We start from the raw sequence: 26,512 nt of genomic DNA, 5'->3' as shown, positions 1-26,512 counted from the left end.
GTAATTAGTAGGTGGCATAGGTAAGTCCACGATTTCTAATGGAAAATCGGCCGAGCGATGTGTCTATCGATAGTTGGTTTCACGGGGGTGAGGTTTTGCTTTTCTCTTTCCGTCTGTTCCGCTATAATTTTCAAAAGGTCGCATTGGAACAGTTGAAACGAAGAGAGGTAAGAGAGAAAATCCAACACAATCCCTCGCGACGAGTATTTTTCTCGAGAAACGAGAAACGACCAAATGGGTCCCCAAAAAAAACCGAAGTTCTGCGCCTGGTCCTCCCCGAATAATCCCTGTTTTTAAAACCCTTTCCTGGTTTTCCTGGGGATGATCCCCCGCTGTCGTAGTGTAAAACACGCCCTCGCTACCTGAAAAATGGTCGTGGCGGACAAGAATACTGAAACCCCCAAGCTGTGTCCGTTGGAAACCAATCAATGATGAGGAACCTGCGCCGAATCCATAGAATGCTCATGTAGTTGCTCTCCCCAACCCTCGTTTTTTTACCCTTCCTTTCTTTCTCGTGTCCTTGCCGTGGGGCAGCCAGATCCTTTCCCAAACTCCGATTTGCCAATATCGTACAGAACAGGAAGTTCAAGTCGTAAAAGCGAGGAGACATAACCCCAAACCAAAAATCAAATATTGCTGTCGGGTGGAATAGGGTGTGTCGAGGTGAATCAATCGCGCAAATGCGGAAGGCGATCGAAAAATAGGAGCCACGCATGTCGGTTGGAGAACCCTTAAATATCAAACATGTTCGTAGTCGGTTTGTTTTCCCGAAGAGCCGTCTACCAGCTGTTTGATAAGTTTGCTTGGTTGGAAAGCCAGGTTAAGGCCGCCTCCGCGGCATCTTCCCTAGCATTGGTGATGTTCCTCCCGTCGTACCAATACCGCGCCTCGATTCGCTTGCCGTAAACGGTAACTATACTAGACCACGCGGTACGACCGCCTAACGATCAAGGAAGACCCGGTCAGCTATCACCTATATGCGTCGATGAATATTGGAAGAGAGAGACTCACCACGCCGGTCAGATACGATTTGAAAATGAGGAGCTTGAATCTGGTATTCGCGGCAGACCTCTGGCCAAGCGTGTTAGTTATACTCTTATAAGTTTCTAGGTGAGATCAGGTTTGCCCACCTGCCAGCCGGTCTTGCCATGGTGTGCCCGAAGCCTGTTGCTGTGAAGATGGCATGGTGATTGGATAGACTCGTAGAAAGTAATGGGATAAGCTGATACTTTAGGTAGAGGAAACCTTGTACGATAACAGAGTGTGGAAGCCAAGAATATGCTTGATGCGTTTGATGTGCTTGTATGATATAGACCAAGGAAGAAACTAGCGCTCAAGACCATGTGGAAGATGGGCTATGTAAATACCTTATATATATTCGAGCTAGAATCGGTGTCCTCGTGTTTTCTCGATTGGGAAAGGAGAGACACGGCCAGCAGCATGGACGAAGAATATGAGCTACGTACGCGCATAGGCATCAAGGAACGGGCAAGTAAAATCAGAATTATGAGTGGTGAAGAGGCAGCGGATGATGTGGCAGGAAAGGATTAGTTAGTGGCCGCCTAGCTGTTTGCGCAACGGTACTGTACGGCTATGAAAGGGAAATTATTCGGCAGAGGAGACGGCATCATGCATCGTGTGTGTGTACGTGGTGGGTGGGTGACAGGTTCAGCTCCAGAGAGGCGTTGATGTGGCAGGAGAGGAGGATGAGGTAGGAGATAAACGACGGTTCTCATCGCCGATATAAGTTACAAGTGAGCATACCAATTCCTTCTCTATTATTTCCAGCTGCTTACTAGGGTCATCATGTCTGGGCGGGATGTCTTGGAAGCAAACATATCTAGGTGGGTTGTTGAAGGATTGCTTTTTTTCTCTTTTCTTCTTCTTCTCTTCTCTTTGCTCATGTTTCTTCCTACATCAGCCTCATTACTAAGTGTATCTTCCTCATAACAGAGGACTTCGGGGTAGATGTAGCCGAGTGGTATTCTAGTTTGAGTAACAAGAATACTGTCCTCGAGCGCGATAGTAACGATAGGCTGTGAAATAAAAAGGGAACTTGGGAGGCGATATGGTAAAGATCGATACACGCCCCCATGCTGACCGAGCAAGGTGAGTAGGGAATGTTACGGAGATTGATAAAGTAAGACGGGGTGTATATGTATCCAATACGTGAAACGTGTTGATGATACTCTATACGCGATGCATGAGAAAAATAACACAAATTTTGAAAGGATAGATGCCTATAGATGAGAAAAGAAAGGGTTAGAATACCGTACCACTCGCTGTAAGCCAAAGGTTGGGTGGCGGGGCCCCTAGGGACCACAGCTTGTGGCAGCTTTCCTGCGAGGCCTTCACGAGCATGCGAGAAAGAAAGGCAAGGCAGATGGCCGATGTATTGTGTATTGTTGTCAAACTTGACGTAGCGGACCAATCGTCATACCACCCCTCCCCAGCCAGTTCGGAGATATTATGTTGAACGAGTCTCACTGAGCTGTCGTAGGGAATCTAGGTGTGGGTGCGGAGTATATCATACATACTAGGTATCATACATACTAGGTAGGTAGGTAGGTAGGTAGTATGATACATAATATGCATCTTATTACGCGGCTGTATGACAATCAAGTAACTGGGGTGGCTGATCAGCTTTTGACTTATCTGTTTCAACCCGAGCCCTAAGAGAGCAGATTTACGACCAATAAGAATAACATATAAAACACCCCTGAAGCGTGTGTCAAGAATAGTACGGCTCGGAGCAGGCTAGACGTAGGAAAGCCTTGGTTATTGCGTGCTGTGCGTGACGATTCAGACCCAACAACGTGGTTGAGCCGCGCCACGACGGACAGCTACCGCCGCCGTGACATTCTTGCATTTGTGATCAAATAAGAAAATTCCCCGAGTCTTGAGGCGTACCTGTACTATTGGAGTACAGCCCCGACTCGACGTAAAATCGTAAAATTTCATCGATATGTATCCGAGACCGACTACACGTCCATGTTTGCAGGGAAGACGCGTGTTTTAATCGGGCATACGATTTTCGGCCTAAATGAATGAATGCATTGGTTTTCTGATTTCTGACGCAACAATGACAACCTTCAAACGGCATTTACTGTATTTGTATTTTTTTCCCCTTTTGCCCTTTTGTTTTGCTTGCTGTTATTGTAGATGTTTGCTCTTTTTCCCCTTTTTGCCAGGGGCCCTGTATCAAGTTTCGACCCAATTGATCGGAACACACGATTCTAATTGGATGAACTAAACACAAGCGTAAGGAATAATCGAGAAACGGCCGGTGACATGGCGACAGCGGCGATATACACGGCATCTCGTCTGAGAAGTCCAACTTGGGTATAGAGAAGTAGCCTGTTGAGGGACCACGTTCTTTTCTCGTCCTTCTGTTGGGCCGGGTACTCGGTAAAGGTACCTAGTTAGGCATGAACTAGGCTGGACGATGCATCGAGTTATTGGTTATTGGCTCTCGCTTAGAACTTTTATGAAAACCCCTAACTGTACGTCTAGAATATAACCAGGAACAATGTCAAATCGTTTTTCAACTTTCCGGGTTGATTGTAAAAGTCGATGATCTACAGTTTAATCCTCTCCTTTTCGGTCAGGCACATGTCATAGTGGGTCAAAGAAAGGTACCTCACATATTTGACTGGTGAAAACTAGATGTCGTAAGGGGAACTGCCCGGCTACTAGGTCGGTACGGGAGAACGGATCGTGGGGAGATCACGAAGCGTTGGGCCACATTTGCCATTGGGGAGCACTTAGACGCAACTTACCTCTCCAGGTTACTCGGCCCTATGCCTTTAAAATGGCTGCAATACGGGTATCTAGATAGGATACCCTCTAGTTCCTTCGCCGAGACCTTGATATAACACGGACTGAGTGCCGAATCTTAGCAGACGTAATCTAGGGTCTAAGGACGAGAACGCGGGATGCACCCCAGCGGCATTTTCAACGATGCAGGCGTAGACTGACTGACTGACTGACTTAAACACAACCTAATCATGATACTCATGTATGTGGTATCAGATAAGGCAAGTGTATGTTCTACTGTATCCTTTTCGTGTGCTAGTCCTCCGTACCTTAGTCTCGCTGCGCGTCTCCGACTTGATAAACAAGTAATCTTGTCCTACTAGTGGTTTGTATGCACGCCGGAGAGCATAAGACGTGTAACCGTTGATTATCGGACCCGCCAGTATGGATCGTCGGATACAGAGCAACGTGGAAAGGCGTCGCACTAAAACGAATGCAGAAGCCCCGTATCATACGTACCAAGTCCAGACTGATTAAAGGTTACAGTTGCTCGGCCGAGAGACTTGGTGCCTATGTACATAAGGGCTACAACGAGCAGACCCATGCATTCCGTGCTGATGTGGAGGGCCACATCCTTGTGTAGATCCATTATTAACACTCGCCTTATCCAGGCACAATAGTGCCTGGCTGCAAGGGCGTGCGGAGTAGGCAGAGCGCATACTTCCCGTTGGCTTTAAGGCTAGGTATCTAGCAATGAGGCAAAGTGTCAGAAGAGCTGCTCAGAAACCTGACGAATGAAACTAAAAACAGTCAGTAGTAGATCGACGTGCCACGATAACTGCGACACCGAAAAATAGCTAATAAGACGTCAGTGATTGCTAATAGAAATGACCAATGGCTTCCGCATAATCGCGAGTGCTGGAGGCTAATGTGGCGGTGCGTAGGTGACTCTCCTGCCTCGCGAAAAAAAATGAAGCTGAGTACCAGGCATCGCTATGGACCATGGTGATTGGGCCGCGCAGAGCTATCATAATAGGTATTCTCGTCGTTAAAGAGATGAATCCAGCACTCATGCACTACTTCTCGAACCATGCCAACGAAGCACGAAGGGTACCAGCTCTCGGAAACCAGCAATACGAAAGATATCAAGGAGGGCCAGTTGCGGATTAGAGCATGCCGCTTCCGCCGTCCCGTCGGAGCTCTACGTCGGGCAACTATTGAAACTCAACAGCCCGTGTAGGCATCGTTTGTGCAGAGGCGTGGCTTTTAAACGCATCCTCAGAGAAATAGCAGGTCACAGGCGTAATAGTTTGAAGCAGAGGTCTTAGAAGGGAAAGCTGCCCGCATATTCTAAGGCGCGGTATGAGTACGACAAACGGATAGTGACACGGCATTGAGGAGTAGTAGGAGTAGTTCCCGTTGCCACCCGTCGTCCGGCTAACATCCCGCCGCCATACAGCACATCTATCTCGTCGTCTTTCAGATTCGTCTGCTAGACTGATAAGTGATAAGTCGAATCTGTGCCTAGAATCTAGATGAGGCGATGGGAATAACGAGGAATCATCCGGGCCATGTGTGCTTGCATCAGACGATAAGTGATCAATCTAAATATAGAAATAAGTCTTCAATTGGATACCTTAAAGTAACGAGGCGATATTTTACTGAAGGTGGTGAGTCTTAAGCCATAGGTAGTTGCTAAAGTTGAGGTCTGTAGGTTTTGTTGTGAAATCAAGATGCATCAATCTGACTTGGAGGTTGCATTAATACGAAAGGAATATGAAAGGAACGAATTCCGATGTCAAGAGCTGAGGGTTCCCCACTATAACCTTGAAAACCATAGTAAAGTTCGGCCACAGATAACCCCGGATTCCGTTTGCACTGCACGTGGGCGCCAGCACATGCATGCCCGGGTTTACCGAGGGTCTCTTTCTATCTATGTATTTATTTCCCCCGATTGGGACAGAGGTAGTATAGTATGAATCCCGGCGCGCCAGAATTGAAGGAATTACATATTATAACTACTGGTTGGAACTTAAGTTGCTACATGTACAACAACTTAACCTAGCAATTAAGAATAATTAAACACTTAAAATATTAAATAGTGCTCGTGAATAAATTAATTATCTTAACTGTAAATAAATCAGTCTATACATTCCAGATTACCCAAGGTCAACTATACATACTGTGACCTGCTTCACATATGTAAGGTAGCTGGAGGTATGTACTTAAGGTACCTAATGTTACTAGTCATGGCTTAATATATGGGTCCGGGGAATAGCCTACCTCGGCATCTTACAACCTCCTTCGCCGTTCCATTCTTATAAGCGTCCGGGTTTCGTCGCGGTCTTTCTACATATGTTATCAACATTCAATTCAATCAAGATTCTACCTAACCTATGCATTATTAATTCACCACATCTCCTCCTCCTCAACTCCGCCGTAATAGTAGCACAATTACATTGTGGCTCTCGGGATAAAAGTATAGTTTGTAATCAGTGATTAACACAAGGCGGCCAGTCATAACGCGAAGATGCCTTTCGACACCGAGCTGACGCGCCGCCTGGGCATCAAGATTCCTGTCGTACAAGGTGGCATGCAGCATGTTGGATATGCTGAGTTGGCCGCTGCTGTTTCCAACGCGGGAGGCTTGGGTATCCTCACAGCTCTCACCCAGCCGTCACCCGAGGATCTGAGAAGTGAAATTCGGCGGTGTAGAAAGATGACCAAGAATCCCTTCGGCGTCAATATCACACTGCTGCCTACTCTTGTACCCCCAGACTATGCCGCCTACGCCCAAGTCGTCATCGACGAGGGCGTCAAGATAGTCGAGACTGCTGGTAACAGCCCTGGTCCTATTATTTCCAAGCTGAAGAAGGCTGGCATCATTATCCTCCACAAATGCACCACAATCAGGCACGCACAGAGCGCTGTCAAGCTCGGTGTCGATTTCCTTTCCATAGATGGTTTCGAATGCGCAGGGTAAGTCCACCAATAAGCCCCGTTATCAGGGCCTTTACTCGCTTTAGTCGTTTGCATAGCTAAAACGCGCGTCGTGATGGGCAGACACGTGGGCGAGTCAGACATCACCAACTTTATCTTACTCACCAAGGCGCGTCAGACACTCAAGGTGCCCTTCATCGCTTCGGGAGGTTTCGCCGATGGCCAAGGTCTAGCAGCCGCCCTATGTCTTGGTGCCGAAGGTATCAACATGGGCACCCGCTTCATGTGCACCGTCGAGGCGCCCATCCACCAGAACATCAAGGAGCAGATCGTCAAGGCCCAGGAAACTGACACAGCTTTGGTAATGCGCCGCTGGACCAATACTACCCGGCTGTATCGCAACAAGGTCACCGACCAGATTGTCAAGACCGAAAAGGAGAGTAAGACGGGCGAATTTGCCGAAATTGCCCCCTTGGTGAGTGGCAAACGAGGCCGGGAAGTCTTCATAAATGGAGATCCTGAATTTGGCGTAAGTCACACAGAACTTCCCCTTCTCCCCGTTAAGATTGCTAACCAAGTTGGATGATAGGTCTGGACTGCTGGGCAGGTTATTGGTCTTATCCATGACATACCGACATGTGCTGCCTTGCTGACTAGAATCGAGAAGGAGGCAGAAGAAACGCTCACCTCGAAACTTGCATTAACCAAACCTCAAAGCAAGCTGTGAAGGGGCTATCTGTGTAGCATGTTCTTGTTATCATTGCAATTGCTATTACGATGTCCTATTACAATGTCTTATATCCATGGGCCAGTGGCGTTATTTTACTTGTTGCATTATGGGAATTTAGCTATCCTCGATGCTTCATCAAATAGTGATATTAGTGTTATGAGATCTTGTGATAAGAATACAACACCTTAGTATATCATAAACTACAACCCCCTTTCCCCAATATTCCCCCAAGAACGCCTTTGAGGCCAAAACTGAAACATGTATGACATCGATATGGCACTAGAACATTTCTACTAGTATCACTTCTTATTTCCGGACGGGGCGTCGCTCTAGTAACTTACCTGTCATATCATCACGAATCTCCACAACATGGTTCTCACGAACCGAGCCGGCAGTCCCTGCCTCCACTTCTGCCGAATGCACCACAAGCACAGAACTGTATAACATAAAAGTAGAGCAATGCCGCACAGAGCCCAGACCCTATAGGATCGACCCTTACGCGCCCGCACACGAGGTTACTACGGCACGACACAACACATCTCGAGTCCTCAACGGCACGAGGGTGGAGTTAGTTACGTTCCCGAGGACCCAGTTTCAACCAAGTCCACCGGCTTCCTCCCTATCCGCTCACCTGCAGCGTAGGTATTGCGTGGAAGGGGGGGCCGCGGAAGAAACCCCCGTTATTAGATCCGCGGATCATATGCCCGGCACTAAGCAAGATCGAGAGCCTAAGCCGGTGTCGATAAGCGATCCATGTGCCCAACAATAATATCCTGCTGCGGGTAAGACACGCTTCGATCTGCGCGAAGGATGGTCACGTAATACTCTAGCTCCCGATGATATATACCTGCACCGTTCGTAAGCGTCGTCCATGTACGCGATTAAGTGCTGACCACCCCTTTCTGTCAGCCCGGAATGTTCGCTGCTCGTATCGTCGGGTGCGTGTGATCCCCCCGCAGAAGCCGAGGCGATATCATAACAGCCCTGTACGTTTATAATATGTGAGATCACATGCCATTTGAATTAACAGTAGATCGAATCGGCATTATTATAGTCTGACATCGAACTTACGTCGCTATCGAGAAGACTGTAGAATTAACACACGGAATTAATACTATTGTCGCTATGGCTAATACACACACCACCGTGTATTCCACCTTGATTAAAAATAAGGAAAGGAGATAGGTCTTTGAATAGAAGAGATATATGTAGAAAGCGTACGTCTTAACCGGGTAGAGTAAGGGATTGTCCCGCCAAAACCCCAGAATAACCGGTCCATAAGAAGGAATTTCAAAATTCCTTCCGATTTTTCATCACTCTATTAAGCTTAAAGAAATGACAATTAATATTTTGCTTCGGAGGGAGTGGCTTTTATTGAGTATATGTAGGTCTATTTCCGCCGCTTCATGCCCATGTAATGAGTTATAAACAATTCATTATGAACGGGTGGCATTGCCCACAAGCCCCTTCGGGGTCTTCCATCAAATGAAGCCTTCCCTTCCTTCTTCTAATCTTGTGGCGACTATATCAAGCCGTAGCTATCGTCCTTAGGCTTCATCACTCTGGTTTCTCGATCTCTAAGCGGAATCATCCGTGATAAGCTTGGTGATTTTGCCGATAGCAATAGTTTGACCCTGAGTAAGTTAGTTAATATTTAGAAATAAGCAATAACCGAAAGAATAACGTACTTGGTCTCTCAAGGTGAAGCGGCCCATTTGCGGGTAATCCTCAAATCTTTCGACGCAGACCGAACCGGCGCCACCCGTAACTTGCATCCTGGCGATTATGCTGTCACCCCTCTTCGCATGCGTCGGCGGTACCTTGCTCTTCCTGCCTGTTCCCTTCTGTAGCTTGTGCAATAATGCGGCAAAAGTTACTTCTTCGACTGCGGAATGAACGTGTAGGACACAGTTGAAGCCGGCACTGAGAATGCTCTTCAGTTCGAGAATTCTGATCTGGGCCTCGAAAGCCGATACGTTATGAACGAGACGTTTCGGCGAGCAGAGCACGAAACCGGCTGAGATGTCATCTTCTTCAATACCTCGAAGGCGTATTCGGACTTGGTCACCGCATTGAGCAATCTGTATCTCATCTTCTGTCTCACCATAGAGAGCCGCAATTTCGACCTTCTCTTTATTCGGCATCATGATCAAGCTCATACCCTTCTTGCAAACACCGGCTTCAATCTTGCCTTCAACCATGGTACCCATATCCTTATACTTTCCGCTAATTGCCATCATGAACGGCGCGTTGGTCTTGCGTTCAAGGGCTTGCATGTTATCGAGATATTCTAACAGGGAAGGTCCATCGTACCAAGGGCAAACCCCTGGCGGGATACGATCTTTGATACCCATCGTTTGTTGGGCGGCGATGGGCATGAAGAAGACGTCAGTTTTTAGGTTGTATCCAGTGCCCTTAAGGAACTGTGCTAGTTTGGTAGTACATTCCTTGTATCTCTCTTCGGACCAGTTGACGGTAGGATCGTCCATCTTGTTAATAACAACGACGAGTTTATTGACACCTTGGGTCTTGGCAAGCATGGCATGCTCGCGGGTCTGCCCACCTTTCTCAAAACCGGTTTCGTACTCTCCCTTGCGCGCACTGATAACGAGGATGCCGATATCTGCCTGGGAAGCACCTCCGATCATGCTCGGGACATAAGTCTTGTGGCCGGGGGCATCTAGAATGCTATATCGCCGCTTCTCAGTTTCGAAGAACCCTCTACCGACTTCGACTGTCTTTCCCTTCGATCGTTCTTCTTTGGTCAAATCAAGAGCCCAGGATAGGTACCATGTTTCTCGGCCCAGGTCTTTCGCTTCACGCTTGTATTTATCCATCGTACGTTCATCGACCATACCAGTCGCGTATAGAATAGAACCACCGAGGGTCGACTTGCCAGCATCAACGTGACCAATGAAGATGATATTGATATGTTCCTTTCCGTAGATTTCCTTCAGGGTCTCTTCATCGACGTCAGCGGCCTGTTCGTTGGCGACGGCGTCGGCGTCGCGGGCAGCTGCTTTGCTTGCCCTGGAAGGGCTCGAGCGCCCGGATGAGGGCGTTGGTGATGTCTTGCCACTTGCAGTCTTGGGCGACTTGGTAGGCTCGCCAGTCTTCTCAATGGCTTTGGTTGCTGTTAATTTAGAACCGGCGTCGGCAGATGCTTCCTTGTCGGCTTTCTCGGACTTGGGCTCGTCTTTTGGCGGTGCGGGAACACCGATCGACAGGACCTTAGCGGCCTTAGGCTTCGGAGGGTCTCCACCTATGCTCAAGACTTTAGTTCCTCCTTCTTGCTTAGCTACTGGCTTAGGTGCGTCGGAAGTAGTAGAGGTGGGCGTAGCAGTAGTAGTAGATGCGCCTTGGTCGCCTCGCTTAGCAATGGTAGGCACAGCTTGGGGTTGCTGGGCTTGTTGCTGAGATTTCTGTTGGGATTGAGGCTGCTGATATTGAGCATATTGCTGGTGTTGCTGTTGCTGTTGTTGCCCTTACTAATGTTAGTAAATAACAATATCACCTGGAGTGTAGATAATACCGTATCCTTGGTTATATCCACCTTGTCCGTAGACGTTACCATATCCCTGGCCGTATTGACCGTAGCCGGCTTGAGGTCCACCATATTGAGGGTAGTAATTCTGGCCACCGCCATAGTAACCTTGCTGATAGTTGGGAGCATAGCCACCACCATAACCTTGGCCTGGTTGGAAAGACTGGGCAGTAGGTTGAAAGGACGCAGCGCCAGGTCGGAATGATGCGGCGGCGGGGTTCTGAGGTTGGTTATTGAGGTTCAGCTGCTGAGCCTGCCTCGACAAATTGTCGTCCTGGGCAGCAGGATCGTCCTCCCAAGAGTTGAGATCGGCCATGGTTCCAATTACTATATAAGTTCCTATGTATCGTCGATAATATTTATGGGAAAAGGTTCGAAATCGACGGGTTGTATCGAGGAAGAAAATTGGACGTCAGATGTCAGGAATTTGAGGGCTAGCAATTCGTAGTTGTGCGACCGTGAAATTTCACGTTATTGTGGATATTGGCAATGAAGGACAAAATAAATAGCAAGTCAAACGTCTAGTATTGACGTCTTGACTCACCGGTAAGGCTGTGCCCTGTGCCTAAAACCTAATATCAGACTTTGGTTATTGCGTTGTAGCGTCGCGGTGTTGCGGCAAAGTCAAAGAAGTGTTGCAGCTTTAGCGGGGTGAGAGAGATTTTTGCCCCGCCAATGACGGAGAAGGAAGTATGAATTGTACCTAAACTAAGTATTAGGCATGCACGTCAATTCAGGCAACCGTGCTGTTTTCAGTAATAAACTGTGGAATTTTATTAGTTTGTGCGCTTTTACTTTTACATAGATAGATACGATAGATACGATAAGGATATCAACACGAGTTATGTACTAAACAAACATTAGACTTTCCGTTTATTAACTACATTGGATAATCGAGCTTCGTATGTCCGGTATGTACGCGTTCCGTTCACCTTTAAACATAATCAACCTCAACTTTACTACTACGGCCGTGAATTCATGCATATTCATTCCAAGCACGGACATCTACCTTTTAAGGCATTACTCATTGCCCTTCATGGGGGGCAATCTAACAGTTTTTCATTTTCATGCATGCATACCTTTTTGCGGATGCGGTTGGAGCAAGACATTGGAGAAAGACAATAATAAACAAATTACCGCCTAATCTTGAGTTACATGCACTGATGATACTCTGCCATGGATGCATTCCTAGCCAAGCTATCCTACCACGCTACCAATTACGCTATCAGGTCTTGTCTCGCTTTAACTTCAACTTATGTCGTCCAGCAAGGTTCAAGATTACTTAAAGTATGAATTATTTACATTATTTACTTCATTATTTTATTTATCACCTCAACTTCTTATTTCAACCTCATTAAGCATTATTACCTTATATCCCCTACATCTTATTATACCTCATACCTCATACCTCATACCTCATATCTTATTATGTACCCAAGCTAACCTAATCTAATGTTATCTAGACCGTTGACGACGACCCTCTACGGGCCGAATTGAGCCACCTACAACGACGGTTGGCTCGCAAGATCGAGGTAAGTCATATTTAGCTGAATGTAGGCTCCTCACCGATACACTCTTGTCGTGTGTTAATTTCATCAACCGTCGCTAACCTCTCCAATAGCTCATCTCCCCTATACTCGAATCTATCGAGTTTCGTTATGCTCGAGGGAACTCAACTTTAGAAGCCGTAGTTCAGACAGCACAAGAACTACGGGCCAATGTTGACTCGCTGGGAAAACGTCTCGAAGCTGCTGCCTTAGCAGACCAATCTCGCCAAAATGGAAAAGCTAAGGGCCCCGCTGCTACTGCTTCTATGCGTAGTATCGAAGTGAAGAGCATCATTACAGACATCAAACAGCTAATCGAAGACATTGATGATTCCATACCTCTCATCAACCTTTGGGTGTCTGCAATTGGAGGTATTCAAACCCAACAATCGGCTTTTTCACCCTCCCGTTTATTACAGGCTAGCATGCTTGTGAATGTTGGCGATACTCAGTACATTCTCAACCCAGGCAGGCCCATGCAGATCGGCCCAGACTTTATGCTGTCTATCTACATGTTATTTCGTGCCCATGCTTCTCCTGAAGATACGGCAGAGCCGTACGGCATAGAAGAGGGACAGCGTAAACCGGTATGGCAGGAAGTAATCCATAAAGCCCGAGTCCGGCTCCGTAGGATACCACTCGAGGATAATTTCCCTGGAATCAATAGCAACATAGAGCATAACACCTCTTATGTAAGCTATGCGTACCAACTTCAAATTGTGGAGGACCTGGATGACGGACGCGTCCACACAGTCGAAGACGGCAGTCCTCGTCCAAGTTCTTACGAGGGCGTCCCCAATGCTGGGATACGAGAATTTATTCCAGTCCACCAGATTTCAAAGATGTTCTATGCAGATGTTGGACGGATTTTGAACATAAATAATGAAGATGGCGCCTCGAGTAGCCCCGTATTATTACTTAAAAGAGACGTAAAGGCTATACCTCCGAATCAGGGGCAACAACCCGATATACTTCCGGAGGACCAACAACATCTAATCGAAGGCCTAGACGAGAGTATCGTATCTGACGGCACTTTAGAGGGCGATTCTCAGGACGAAATAGACCGGCAACTTCGCCAAGAAATCGTGATCACCAAGGCTGGTACACGAACAGCACATAAACTTCAATCCGAGATGTCTTCTGATTCTTGGAGGCTTCCACAGGACCTTGATCCTGCTTGGATAGCTCTAGAGGTTTACGAAATGGACGATGACGACGACGATGGCACCACAGATGATGAGGATGACCACACGCCTGAAGACGAACATGAATATAGAATAGGAAAAGATCAACATTCAAGCTCCAACATCCCCCGCCGGCTGAAAAACAGCACGCGTCCATCCGCCGATTCAAATCTAGTAACCCAGCTCAACCGAATGAGCATAGCCTCTACACCCTCACGGTCATCCTCTAGAACCTCAGACGGCGCACTCATCCCCGACAACGGGAAATTCGACGAAGACCTACTTGAACGATCACCCTTCGGCGCCATCCACACCTCGCTTTCACTCCTTGAAATGATGCTCCGCTTGACAAGCCTGCAGGAGTTCGAGCAGACTACACACCTTGCCATCCCAGACCACGTACTGAAATTCTACCTTGACGAGTCGGTCTCGCGAGCTGATGCTGATGCGCCAGTTCATCGCAGCCTTAGTAGGGAGCGGAACTGAAATCGAGATAATACTTTTAGCGCTGGCAGGGTCTTGGATGTGATTAGCATTTTTCCCGGGCTAATAAATACCTACACAACGGAGTTGAATCTATAAAGTTGGTTCTTCGGCTTGCAAGTAGACTGAGTAGATAGACTCATGTAAAAAGGTGCAAAGACCGGGGTTTGGCATAACGGGCAAGACAATTCACAAGGCAATGCACGAGACAACTAATCGTAATGCAAAGTCCAAATGCAAATTGACCATATAATCAAGAAATTCTTTACCCTCATTTATCACGAATTTAGTGATGATTTTCGCGCGTATATGCTCTTATTTGAAGACTTAGGTCGGATGAAGAATAAGTGTATTCTCCTAGCAATTCTAACCAAAGGTGAATAAAACCAGACCATCCGAACCCCTATAATCTGCACGCACACTCCCATCGTATTAATCCGATACTCATTATACAATTCATCAAATACTGGCCTGGCAAAGAGTAGCATCCTCAACTAGCCAGCTAGCAAAGCTGTCCTCTAAACGCCGCCGGGACCTAGCGTACTCGTCACCCGAGTATTGCCCTTACCACCGACGTCCGTAAACCGAGCTTTCATTCCCGCGCGAGGCTTTTGAGCTAGAGTTCTTACTTCGCATAGCCGCAAGCGACCTCGTGACGTCCTGGCGCACAACGCTATTGAACCTCTCGTCGTCATCACTGTAGTCGCCTCCGGTGCTACCACGGCCGACATGTTTAAATAGGTCCATCATCTCCTTGATGCCGAGTTTGAGGCTCTCCTTGCGAGCGCCGCCTTCGATGGTAGCCTCAGCGAGGAGTCGTTTCTTTTCCTGGAGCTCTAGGATACGTTCTTCGACGCTGTTCTCGACCGTTAGTTTGTATACGACTACGTCGACGGTCTGCGTCAGCCGGTGCACTCGGTCTATAGCCTGCTCCTCGACGAATGGGTTCCAGAAAGGCTCGAGGATGATGACGCGGCTGGCCGCAGTAAGGTTAAGGCCCAGCGCACCGCACCGCAGCGAGCAAAGGAGGACTCTGGTTCGCGGGTCATTTCGCAAACTGTTTAGTGCCTCCTCTCGCGCGTCGTTCTTCATGCTCCCATCGTATCGCGTGTACTTGATACCTTCCTTGCGGAAGAAGGGTTCCACTAGGTCGAGCATACTGGTGAACTGCGAGAAGACGATGAATTTGTGTTCGTGCACTTCCTTTTGGAGCAACGTGATGAGCTGGCGGATTTTGGCTGACGCGAGCACGTGGGGTGTCTTCTCCTTCTCCCGGCCAGAGCGGGAGTAGACGACGTCGTCTTCAGAATCTGAGACGATTTCGGACTCTGATATACCCGTATCATCAGCTTCAGAATCGGATTGTGATTCCGAGTCCGCGTCTTCCGCTTCGTCCTCTTCATCGCCTTCCTCGCTCTCGTCTTCGCTATCTTTTAGTTTTGTTCGGCGCATCTTAGATTGAATCACTGAGATGGATTCGTCCTCGGTATCTGATTCTTCCAAAGCCCGCTGTAGCTCTTCAGGCTTCGTATCCTTCCCATCGTCTACAATGAAGCTGCCTAGCTGGCTACCATCTTGCGTTTCCTCTTCTTCCGAATCGTCTGAGTTGATAGTCTCGCCATCGCCCTCGGCATTCTCATCATCCGTGCCACCTGCTTTTCCCAAGCGTAGTGGACCCTGCTCGTCGTCAGAGACGATCCAATCTGCCTCTTCGTCCTCATCGTCGCTATCGAGAATTGCACGGCGATTCCTGGGTTTACGCTTCTTGACAACCTCAGCCTTGACTTTTTCAACTACCACCTTCTTAACCTTGGTCTTGGTCTTCTTTTTTCTTGTTCTCGTCTTTGGTGCTTTTAGCTGTCCACCATCTTCGTGATGCTTAAAGTACTCTAAATCTTCGTAGCAAGCTTTGCATTTGTCTGTGCCGGGCTGGCGGCTTTCGCGGTCAAGCTCCCAGCCACATATGTCGCAGTGCTTCGTCTCAACGTCTAGTCCACCAAGAAGGTCTGCAAGGGCGTCGACGTCTGCTTCATTCTTCTTTGGCTTCGTTTCCTCAGATAAGGCGTCCTTGTCCTTTTCGAGCTTGCCTTCAACTAATTTTGGGTGATCGCAGGCCTGTCTTAAACGCAGGAGAAGTACCAAGGCGCTAGCATAATTAAGCTTACTTTTCATCATTGCCTCGATACTCTTATCTGTTCGCTTTTCCAGTCTATCGTAAAACCGCCTCTCTGCTGGTGTGAACTCGGCGGCGACCGTTACGACTTTTCGCTCCGTGACCTTAAAGCTTGATGTGCTCTCCTCGCCCTCTTTAGTTGGCTTTCCATTAGCATTAAGAGCACCGGCCTTCTTTAGGATATCTTTGGTTCTTCGTTTCATGAAACACTGCAGCAGGCTATGAAGACGTCGCATTGCGACATCTCCCTTACCACCCTTCATCGGTATTTCAAAATGATCCTTCCACTCTCGAAGATCGTCGTAAGGTTTGATTCTGAGAAACTTCACTAAACTTTGCAATTCATCCAAGTTGTTTTGCATTGGCGTGCCTGATAAACACCAACGATATACGCTTCGGAGTTCGTAGCAGGCCTTTGTGGCCTTGGCGTTCCTATTCTTGATCGTGTGTGCTTCATCTAAGATGACGCGGTACCAATGCAAACCGAAACAGCCGGTTTTTAGGGTATCTGTGGTGTGGCCATGTTCAGATACGAGAATCTGGTAGGTGGTGATGACTACATCGTATCGACGGAGGTCTTCAAACCTCTTGGTACGTTGCGGGCCGTGATGCACAAGGACCTTCAACTTGTGGGATTCAGTCACCTTCTCCTTCAACTCCGCCTCCCACTGACGGATGAGAGCCAAAGGTGCAACGACTAGAGTTGTCTTTTCAACTCCTGGGTGCTTATCTGCTGGCTTCTTGTTGCCTAGAATCAGCGCTATAGACTGCAATGTCTTTCCTAGGCCCATATCGTCTGCAAGAAGACCACCCTTGGGTACTTTACCCTTCTTTACGGGACCCAGTTCGCGACCTTTCATCCACTCTACTCCCTCGACCTGATGCGGTAGGAGTCGAACACTGAGTCCTTCCACGCGTGACTTATCTTCACCATCTTCTTCTTTCGCCTCCTCGCCTTCCTCGTCTTCTATGGAGCCCTCAAGTAAGGCTTTGATGTCAGCAGCAGCTTTTTTAGGGTCAACATATGTGGAGAAAACTCCAGGTTGACTGTATATCGAAACTGGGGCGCCATCCGGAACCGAGATCGGGTTACTAGCCGAACCTGCCGGGTCGGGTTGCATTGTGTTGAACATAGGGGCTGGGGGCGGCTTCTTATCCTTATAAGAAGGCTGCAATGGGCCCGTGATTCGTTGAGGGCGATGGTGCTCTGGACGGTTCTTGGGTTGAATAAAGAGGTTTGCGTATTTGTCTTCCATGTTTCCTGAGAGTACTCGTGATTTAACGGCAGGCTTCGAGGCCGCGTTTGTAGCCGCAGAGTTGTTAACGGATGTGAAGCCTCCCGCACTCATATTCCCAAATCCAGGTACTTTCTGGTCGGGCTCACTTGAAGTCTGGGTTTGCGTATTGCCATTTGTTTTGTTAGAACTTAATGGACGCAATGGCGCCTTAGGCGGAGCTTGCTCCTTGACCATGGTTGAATAATTCCACCAAGGCAGTGCTATAGGGTCGGAATCGGTTGTAATCGAATTTGTTATCTCCTCGCCGTCTATTCTAATTTGAAAATCGTCTTTCGTGTGTCGATTTCGTGTCTTGGTTGGACTAGATCGCGATGGTCCGATGCGGCTAGTTGCAATCCAACTCTCTGTCCATGTAGTATGTTCAGCCTGCCTTTTTTCACTCAAAAGAGGCGTATCAGCCGACTTAAGGTCGTTTCTAGGTCTAACTCCAAAGTGATCACCGGGTTTTCTGCCTTGGCCGTGAGTACTCGGGTTGCGAAGTGGGGGGTTCACGATGGGTTAATAAACAGACCTCATGAAAGTTATCCAAAGTCTAACTGCCTAATAACCGAAGCTGGAGGAGTAATTCAATTTTAAAAAGTAACAAATTTATTTATTGCATAAGGTACTGTACCTATGCTCTCCAACGTCAAAGGGCGTTGTTTAGTTTTTAAAGCAAAGCGTCAACTGCTGCCTTATGCTTAAGGAAATGTGGAAATGTTGTTTACTCTGCACCACCTAATGACATAATTTGCCCGGCCAACCAAAACCTTATCGGTCCCATTATCTCCCCTCTTTTGAGCCACGAATTCCAGGCAGCCGTCTCATTAGCCACACATATGTACCTATGTAACATGTATATATGTACCTACCTAATATACTTCAGTGACTTAACTGATTTGCAATTTATTTCAGTATTTTTCAAGAGTCAGTAACACTCACTACATGTACCACTCATATTCAATGGCCACATAATTCAAATAAAAAGCTTTATGCTTAGATATATACGAAGGTTGGGGCCAAAAGTCTTGCACATCTAAGCTTGGCAAAGCCACGTGCGAGTAAAAAGAGACTGCACGGTCTTATTTAAGAGCAACACTAAATAGGCAGTATGGGGCGTACTAGGTAGGCAGTATCTACCGCATAATTGCATGGATAGCGGGGTCGGCAGGTATCGCACAAGTACTACTTGTATCCCCCATACAATTCACCTAGCCGCGCATGTACCTTTTATGATAGCGCTGCCAAACCTGCTAATCTCCCCAAAGCCTCGTGCAATACAGCCTCATACTTACCTCCAGACCTTACATTAGGACCTCGATTTCAGCCTTTTTACCTCGAAATGACTGCATGCGATTTGATTGACGCATGCGACCGAGTAAAAGCAATATAGTAAGACGTATGGGCCTTGCGTTGTAATTGAATTAAATTGAATTGAATTGAATTGAATTGAACAAGAGGCTGTACGACAGGTTGTAAGAGATAAGGTGCGAGATAAGGTGCGAGATAAGGGTATTGCCAGGCAGGCGGTGTGGAATTTAGCCAATGGGAGGGCGTGCATCCTTTGAAAGGTGGGGTGGTTAAGACTTGCCAGATAGTACAAGTGTATAGTAGCGAATTTGTATGAGGGGCGAGGTACTTGGTGGTACATGACAACCCCGCATACTGCCTACTTAGTACGGGTCGTACTGCCTATTTAGTGTTGCTCTTATTTAAGCTATAGTGGCTAATATCGCCATAAATATAGAGTGATGTTATTTCAATAGTAGTGGTATTTCAATAGTATTCAATTTCAAGCAGTAGCCACAGTCAAAGTGGGGCAAACCGCAGGTACGTACCCCGCCATACAATTTTTCTAGTATCTTTTCGTACCTTATGTTCATTCATCTTGTACATGCTTTATAATACCTAGCAATACCCTTATCTTATACCCTCTCGTACAGCCTCTTATTCAATTCAATTTAATTAAGATGCAAGGCCCATACGTCTTATTATACTGCTTTTACTCGGTCGCATACATCTATTAAAGGATTATACGGTCGCATACAATCATTGCGAGGTAAAAAAGCTGAAAACATGGTAGCTATATTATATAAGGCTGCTTGCTACATGTAGGTGCATCTTAAAAGATTGGGGATTACGCGTGGTTAACATAAAAGATACATGCGCGGCCAGGAAAGTTTGTATGGGAATACATGTAGTACTTATGCGACTCCCGCGTGACTCCCAATTGTGGCTGGATGATGTGGCTACTGCCGATTTAGCCTTGAAATTGAATACTATTGAAATACCACTACTATTGAAATAACATTACTCAAATAAATATAGTGGTAAGCCACCTAAATTTAGTAAACAAGCCACTATCCGACCTTCAACTTCACGTGTGGCTAATACAGTATTAATAAGTTAAGAAACGTACGAAAATCGATGCCAAGATTTGGACATGTGCAAGACTTTTGGCCCCAACCTTCGTACATTGAGCCATAATATCAAGTTGACCATCGGTAGAACCTGATGATCAAAGACAACGCTAATCACGAACGAGCACGCAGGAAATAAGAGTTATAAGCAAGACGCGATAGATTCGCGTGCTAAACTATCTCTAAATACATATCTACAGGCGAACACCAAGGTTTCCTCTCATACTTCATACGCACGTAAGCTTCAATATCCTCCAAACATGAGCTCGACGAGCCCCTTTACTGGGGAAGGCTGTCGAGGTGGATGGTAGTAGGGGACTGGGCCTGGGTGCAGACCACGTTGTCGAGGCCACCTGAGCGGCAGTAGGTACCAATGGTGCCTTGGCCGGACAAGCCGGAACTGTTTCAATATTATTAGTTTGGCTGCATCTGGGGTAGTACGAAGATAAAGAAAACTTACGCAGTTCCGAGCTCGTGGAAGACCTGGAGAATAAAGGTCGAGTAGTCGGGGCTTCCGACAAGCGCGAAGCGGTACTTGGAGTCGCCGCAAGTAATGACGTCGGTGGGCACGCCGTCGGTGATCTGGTCGGCAGTGGCTGAGCAGCTGAGGTCCGTGGCGTCGTTTCCTGTCAGCTTGAAGGAGACACCGTCTACAATGCCGGCAGAGCCACCGCTGGCACCCGCCTTATGGACGATGAAGTCGGCGATGGAAACGTCCTCGGAATTCAGGTCTTGGGCCATAGCATTGGCTCCAAAGAGGAGGGCGGTGACTGCGGTGGCGGTGAAACGCATCTTGATGGTTTAGTTGGGTTTGGAAGTCGAGAAGTGGGAGATATAGTAGGTGAGTGAGTAGGTAGATTGGTGATTTCGTCTGTCTGATGAAGAACGAAAAAAAACCAAGCTGGAGAGCAGCGGGAGTGTGATTCTTTATACCCCTTCGTGGGTTATGGGCTCCAACGAAGAAGACATCTATCTCCATGAAGGCAAATAAGCTATGCTAGCTGCCACGATAGGATCGACGTCATTGCATCAATACAATGCGAGTTCCAAAGCCCTATGGAGCCTCAGCTGGCGCGAGCATTACTAATTTGGGATATTTCCCCTTTTGTAGTTGTGCTAGTATTTCTCTTACAGGGTAGAATACGAGCCGCTCGACCGGGAAGAGCATATAACGTGTGAAACACGGGCCAAAAAGGTTCTAGAGAATGTCGAGAATAAGATCGTTGATGTAATTATTGGCTCGATTTGAGCTGAAACGTTTCCGGAGAGGGATGTCGTTGATTCTCTTAGTCGCTCGTATTGTCAGCCTTCTGGACCCTGATTAAACAACTGCCGGTCTCCCCGTCTCCACTACTCGTCCCGAGTTTACCTAACAGACGGTCCCGTCTCCCGAGCCATAGATCTCAACGTAGTGGCCTGACTAAAGATGCCGATCTCATCGGTGTGCCTCCCCCGAGGAAGCCAAGACCTCAATGTAGAAACAGCCTTTGACGTCGTGTGGGGACAAAGACAGGAGATGTCTCTAGAATGCTTAGCGTCGCCTCCTTGAAGCCACAGAACGGGAAAAAGCAAAGGAGTACGAATAACACCGATATATGAGCATTTATCTTTGAATGTAAAAGGGTACCGTCAAGATGAGAACTATTATCAAGTTCAATTATTATGAAGTCTCGCACATATTCATTAAACACAATCCTAGCTTACAGCACCATACTCTTGGTAAGAGAAATGGCATTGCCTTGATTGTTTGGTTCGAAAACTTGTAGCTGGAGATTTCCGATGTTTACCTTCAACTTGTGGGTAAAGATCAATATTATACGTAACCAGATCGTCTAGCTACATTTTTAATAGCCTATTTCAACATCCGCTCAATGTCATATGCATTTCTACTCCTAATAGAATAACAGAGAATACCACTAATGACTTATAATTAAAGTAAAAGTACCTAAGGGTAGGTATAACACCTAATGAACTAACAATACAAGTGAACGATAGATTAAAAGCTAAACGTATTTGTCTTGTGTTTTATTTCTATTGGTATCATCACGAAATACATTTTTCCCACCGTAGCTTTAAAAAGTATTTCCACATATACAAATGACATGTTCCAATAGTTTATTTATTAATCGAACCTAAGTAAGAGAGAACACGAACTATTAAACCCCACCATACGGGAAAAGGGGGCACCAAGTCAGGAGGTTGACACGACTATGGTGTAGACGACAGGGTCTGCGAGTTCTCAACAGAGCTGTTGACGTCCCATTTCTGGAGCCCCTCCGCGTTTTCCCCTATAGCCAAGCTACATCCACTCTTTTCTTCCTCGTTCGATGAGTCCCAGTCTTCGAGCTCCTTCTCCTCGCTCTCATCCACGTAGTTACTGTCGTCTGTTTCGTCGAGGACTTCGCTAAGATCCGTCGCGCTGATTGGGACTGAACAAGGCGACTCGCACTTACTAGATAGCATAACAGCGCGGATATCGGCCTCTGCATATATAGCTATTGTACCACCAATGAAGACAAAGAGTGATTCTTCTAGAGTGTGCGCCGTTAACTGTTTGCGATGGTTCTCCCATACCTCGTTCCTCAGGCAGTTATGTATCAGGACCTCTTCCTGCACCGGTACGCCGCCCTCTTTTACATGCTCTCGAATCGCGAGCTTGATGTGGAAGAAGTCCTCTGCTGAGTGTATGCTGCAAACCACTTAAACAACATGAGTTAGCAATTGTCTTCTTCAAAATATAATATTAAATTAGAGGATCGAAAAGTGTCTCGAACATAATAACCTCCTAACCTAGTATACTCTGGTACGAAACTCTGACCCCCAATAATAGAAGGGAATAAGCTGCATAATTACGTACAAATTCTCTCCCGCTCAACGTCGAGATGACGACAAAGAACAAATAGGAATCAGTCGCCTGCTTAGATAGGACAACTGTGCTCTCGAGAAATCGACTCCGGTCAAGTATATTGGAGCCGGAGCGCCTCTGGTTGGTCCGTTGCACCAATGGTAAAGGCGGTTAGTAAGTAGAACATCTTCTTTGCGATACTAACCGTGCGCAAGTCTCCGCGTCCCAGTATTATTATACACTACTCGATACGTCCCTATAGGCAGAGTAAATTACCTAGGTACCTCCTAGGTATCTCTCAACCTTTCTTCTATCTCCCAGGCTACGCTCCATGAAACACATATTCACAACTATCATCACATTTACCATAAAAGAAACATCTAAATCATTCGCGATAATTACTACATCCATTATCTAATAAACTACTTCCCTGGAACTTGGGGAGCCTATGGAATGAATAGGGGAATCAACCTCGCCTAGTAACTAAAACCCTCCAGGATTCCCCCTGACAACATGCCCAAATCAAAGCTCTTAGCACGATATCTGAATTTTGCTAAATCCCCATTCATGTGTACCAACACTATTATTTCCGCTGAAAATTAGTACGCCGCGTTTTGCCTATAGAAGTCCTGCGGTGCGCTAGGCTCATTCCCCGGGGGTATGTAGGCTTTGTATTGCGGCTGTTGCGGTTGGCTCAGCGGGGCCTGGCTTGGGAGTGACTGCCGGGCATCGAAGGCTGTGCCACCTGGTTGAAGAGGCGGGGGTGTCATTGCGCTCGGCGGTGGTTGGGCCCCCTGCGGAATTGGAGGTGCTAACCCGGTCGGTTGAGGGGGTATTTGCGAGGGAGCATCATACGAGTCCTGGCGCTGGACACTAGGGTTATACGCCGAGTATTGCGGCTGGGAGGGTGCTGAAGGGTAAGATGTTACAGCTAGAGGGGCTGGAACGCCCTGAGTTGGTCCCGGCGGGGCGGAAGGGGCAGGGGCTGAGGGTGCAGAAGGTGCGGTAGCCGTTGGGCTTGTGGCATAAGGGTCCTCCTGAGAGTAGACTGATGCGGAATAGGGATCGGGTCGACCAGGATTGTGGGTGGCTGCAATCGGGGAGTCGTAGGCCGACGTGGCTAATTCTTGAGGATTGCCGTAAGTACTCTGAGGCCGCTGTTCCGCTTGAGCGGGTTGAGAGTACGCCTGGTAAGCTTGCGGCGGCGGAGAAGAAGATGTTTGTAAAGGAGCAGGCTGTTTCCCTGCGGCTATCCGCGAGGGCTGATCTCTTGGCGGATATTGCTGAGGTGGCTGTTGGCTTGCTTGAGCAGGAACTTCTGCCCCTTGTAGATAGAAGGGAGCAGGTGCTGGCGTTAGCCGCTGGAAACTAGGAGGCGGCGATGTAGCCTGGTATCGGTTCTGCTCTAATTATATGTGAGCCGTCTAGACTCGTTCAAAGATGTCTGCATCTTACATACCTTGCTGGGGGGGTCCTTGAGGACCCGGGGTGTAAAATCGTTGGGGCTCCTGCTGGTTAGGCGGCGGTCCCTGAGGAGCGAAGTTCGAACCAGGACCCGGGCCTCCTGGGCCTCCCGGAACCCCATACCCGTGTGCCATGAGCGGTCGTGGTGCGTATTGGTGATAAGTCGGTTGGGGAGGATGGGACATTGAAGATTCTAAAAGTGACTCGTAATCTCTTCGGGCCTTGATGAATTTTTCATTGAGTTGCGTGAAGTCTTCCTTCTTCTGAGAATACTTCTCAATTAACTTAATTAGTTTAGGTCGAATAGCGAGTGTTTGGTGGTATAGTTTCTAGAAAGGTGGTTAGCAATCAACTGTGCCTAAACTCGAACCGCCTAAGACATACTGATATCTCCTCGTTGTCCTCTTCCCTTGGCGATGCATTAGAAGTGCTCAATAGCGTAAGAAGCTTCTCCACATTCTTGATTTCGGCAAACACTTCGGCCTCCATTTGCGCCTCGCGGTGAAGTTCATCGGGGGTCGGGTCGGCAAGCTTTTCGACGTAGTTCAAGGGAAAAATACCGGTCCTGCCTTTTAACGAGCCTCGCCACCAATCTTTATAGACGGACTCCAAAACTGCTATAATATCTCCCTTCCTGAACTCAAGTTCGCCGGGCTCGGATGGCGCAAAATCGTAGAGGGCGCGGACTCGCGATACGGTGGCGGCTGTCGTGCCTGTGGGGTGAGAAGGCACTGATTCCACCGGAGCAGCCGCTGCACTCGGTACCGCGCTAGAGCTAGGTCCTGCGACAGAAGATGTGGGTTGTGTGCCCTTTTTCCTCTCCTCCTCTTGCAACGATAGCTTCAGTGCTATCTGGAGCTCTTCCTCCTCCTTCTGACGATCTAGCTCGGTAAGACCGGTCTTCTGTGGAGCCGAGGGTGGCTGCAATGTCGGATTACTCTGCTTAAGGCGGTAGTAGGCATCGTACATGATCCCGAGGTCGGCGTCCTTGCTAAACATATCGGACCACTCCTTCATCCTTTCGAGGATCTTCAACTTGACTTGTTGGTGGGTATTACGATCGTTGGCAAGTTTAAGTAGGGCATCGGTAAAGGCGCGGCTGGCAAGCTCTCGGTGCATATTCTTGCCGCAGTTCTGGGAGAGCGCATTTGCGAGCTGATGAACCAGATATGGTCAGCCTGAAGGAAACTGAAACTGGTTTATTAGACCACCTACCTCGAGGGTGTAGAGTTGGACATTGGCATTGCGATGCGCCAGACGTTTGATTAAACTCTGAACCGCTTGATTGGGGCCATTGGGATCGCTCCCTACTTTGTCGCAGACCTCGATAATGGCCCCCCAATCCTCCGATGTGAGATTCTCATCGGTCGCCTTGGCTACGAGTAATTCTATGTCAGTTTATGGATATATTGGGGGCTATATGCGGTTACGTTGCGGGCAAACCTACCGATCTCTTCGTCATATGGTCCGACTGCTGTTCCCCGAAACATGCTGGGCAGCAGGAGGGGTGAAGAAAAAGACAATCCTTATAACTTGGATATTGTCGCTAATTTCAACGTCGGATTTCGCGTTCCTAGGTACCTAATGTATGGGTTTAGGTTGGATATTTTCTACCTGGCGAACGGTTTAAAGGTATGAGAGTGGCGTTGGGAATTCGTGGTTGTAGTTGTTAATGTTAAGAAGGAGATAGTGGAATAGTGGAATATGTAAGGGTACATGTACTAAAGCTTGCAGCCTGGAGGAGTGGTAACATAAAGTGTAATTGATGACGTTGGCCAGTGCTTGCTGTTTCTTTACCTGCCATAATCCGTACGCTATACCCCGTTTAGCCAAGTTAGGCACTTTAGCGTTCTATTCAAAGCCCCAAGGCTTGGGGGCGATGGGGCAATGCGAGTGCCAGGATAGCCCTGACCCTGGATTTTGGAACAATGGATGCCCCATTAGGCTAGCGAAGTATCCTACTCGTCCTTATTAAGCAACGCGCGATGCAGTGACGTTGGGATATTCCTATTGTTATTTCTATCAATATCCTACTGCGCCTCAACTTTCCGATTCTCGGCCTAGGTGGAACGAAGGGCAGAATCCAATATTTTGAAGATGGTTAGGCACCTAATGTTTTTAATATCGGCAACCCAGTAGTAAAGCTGGT

At 47.6% G+C, this 26,512-nt stretch overlaps 7 protein-coding genes across 7 annotated transcripts; 2 read left to right on the top strand and 5 right to left on the bottom strand.

Annotated features, from left to right (window-relative positions):
- Positions 1–779: 779 nt before the first annotated feature.
- Positions 780–1,185, bottom strand: F5Y00DRAFT_266391 (uncharacterized protein; the record flags this gene model as incomplete). Its single annotated transcript, XM_048011933.1, has 3 exons — positions 780–940; positions 1,012–1,071; positions 1,131–1,185. 3 exons carry the CDS (start codon positions 1,183–1,185, stop codon positions 780–782), a joined length of 276 nt encoding a protein of 91 aa, XP_047860592.1.
- Positions 1,186–6,075: 4,890 nt separating this feature from the next.
- On the top strand, positions 6,076–7,658 carry F5Y00DRAFT_248296 (2-nitropropane dioxygenase family oxidoreductase). Its single transcript, XM_048009418.1, has 3 exons — positions 6,076–6,735; positions 6,820–7,225; positions 7,286–7,658. The coding sequence occupies exons 1-3, from the start codon at positions 6,287–6,289 to the stop codon at positions 7,421–7,423; spliced, it is 993 nt and encodes a 330-aa protein (XP_047860591.1). The 5' UTR covers positions 6,076–6,286; the 3' UTR covers positions 7,424–7,658.
- An 872-nt stretch (positions 7,659–8,530) lies between these two features.
- Positions 8,531–11,734, bottom strand: F5Y00DRAFT_248294 (P-loop containing nucleoside triphosphate hydrolase protein). The gene is made up of 3 exons (XM_048009417.1): positions 10,959–11,734; positions 9,115–10,910; positions 8,531–9,060 (listed from the first exon to the last, which is right to left on the bottom strand). The coding sequence occupies exons 1-3, from the start codon at positions 11,284–11,286 to the stop codon at positions 9,004–9,006; spliced, it is 2,181 nt and encodes a 726-aa protein (XP_047860590.1). The 5' UTR covers positions 11,287–11,734; the 3' UTR covers positions 8,531–9,003.
- A 184-nt stretch (positions 11,735–11,918) lies between these two features.
- F5Y00DRAFT_248293 (Ran-binding-domain-containing protein) lies at positions 11,919–14,526 on the top strand. Its single transcript, XM_048009416.1, has 3 exons — positions 11,919–12,257; positions 12,434–12,502; positions 12,592–14,526. The coding sequence occupies exons 1-3, from the start codon at positions 12,147–12,149 to the stop codon at positions 14,185–14,187; spliced, it is 1,776 nt and encodes a 591-aa protein (XP_047860589.1). The 5' UTR covers positions 11,919–12,146; the 3' UTR covers positions 14,188–14,526.
- Positions 14,527–14,530: 4 nt separating this feature from the next.
- F5Y00DRAFT_196508 (SNF2 family N-terminal domain-containing protein) lies at positions 14,531–18,322 on the bottom strand. Its single transcript, XM_048005270.1, has 2 exons — positions 18,167–18,322; positions 14,531–18,103 (listed from the first exon to the last, which is right to left on the bottom strand). The coding sequence occupies exons 1-2, from the start codon at positions 18,169–18,171 to the stop codon at positions 14,749–14,751; spliced, it is 3,360 nt and encodes a 1,119-aa protein (XP_047860588.1). The 5' UTR covers positions 18,172–18,322; the 3' UTR covers positions 14,531–14,748.
- A 1,755-nt stretch (positions 18,323–20,077) lies between these two features.
- On the bottom strand, positions 20,078–21,249 carry F5Y00DRAFT_248286 (uncharacterized protein). Its single transcript, XM_048009415.1, has 2 exons — positions 20,515–21,249; positions 20,078–20,454 (listed from the first exon to the last, which is right to left on the bottom strand). Exons 1-2 carry the CDS (start codon positions 20,844–20,846, stop codon positions 20,334–20,336), a joined length of 453 nt encoding a protein of 150 aa, XP_047860587.1. The 5' UTR covers positions 20,847–21,249; the 3' UTR covers positions 20,078–20,333.
- A 2,018-nt stretch (positions 21,250–23,267) lies between these two features.
- F5Y00DRAFT_248284 (uncharacterized protein) lies at positions 23,268–26,133 on the bottom strand. Its single transcript, XM_048009414.1, has 5 exons — positions 25,811–26,133; positions 25,579–25,739; positions 24,748–25,518; positions 24,359–24,692; positions 23,268–24,304 (listed from the first exon to the last, which is right to left on the bottom strand). The coding sequence occupies exons 1-5, from the start codon at positions 25,851–25,853 to the stop codon at positions 23,499–23,501; spliced, it is 2,115 nt and encodes a 704-aa protein (XP_047860586.1). The 5' UTR covers positions 25,854–26,133; the 3' UTR covers positions 23,268–23,498.
- Between the last annotated feature and the right edge of the window lie 379 nt (positions 26,134–26,512).

This window comes from Daldinia vernicosa (assembly GCF_022497035.1).
Source record: "Daldinia vernicosa strain CBS 139.73 unplaced genomic scaffold F5Y00scaffold_70, whole genome shotgun sequence".
NCBI classification, from domain to species: Eukaryota; Fungi; Ascomycota; class Sordariomycetes; order Xylariales; family Hypoxylaceae; genus Daldinia; species Daldinia vernicosa.
This window is presented reverse-complemented; position numbering and strand designations above follow the sequence as displayed.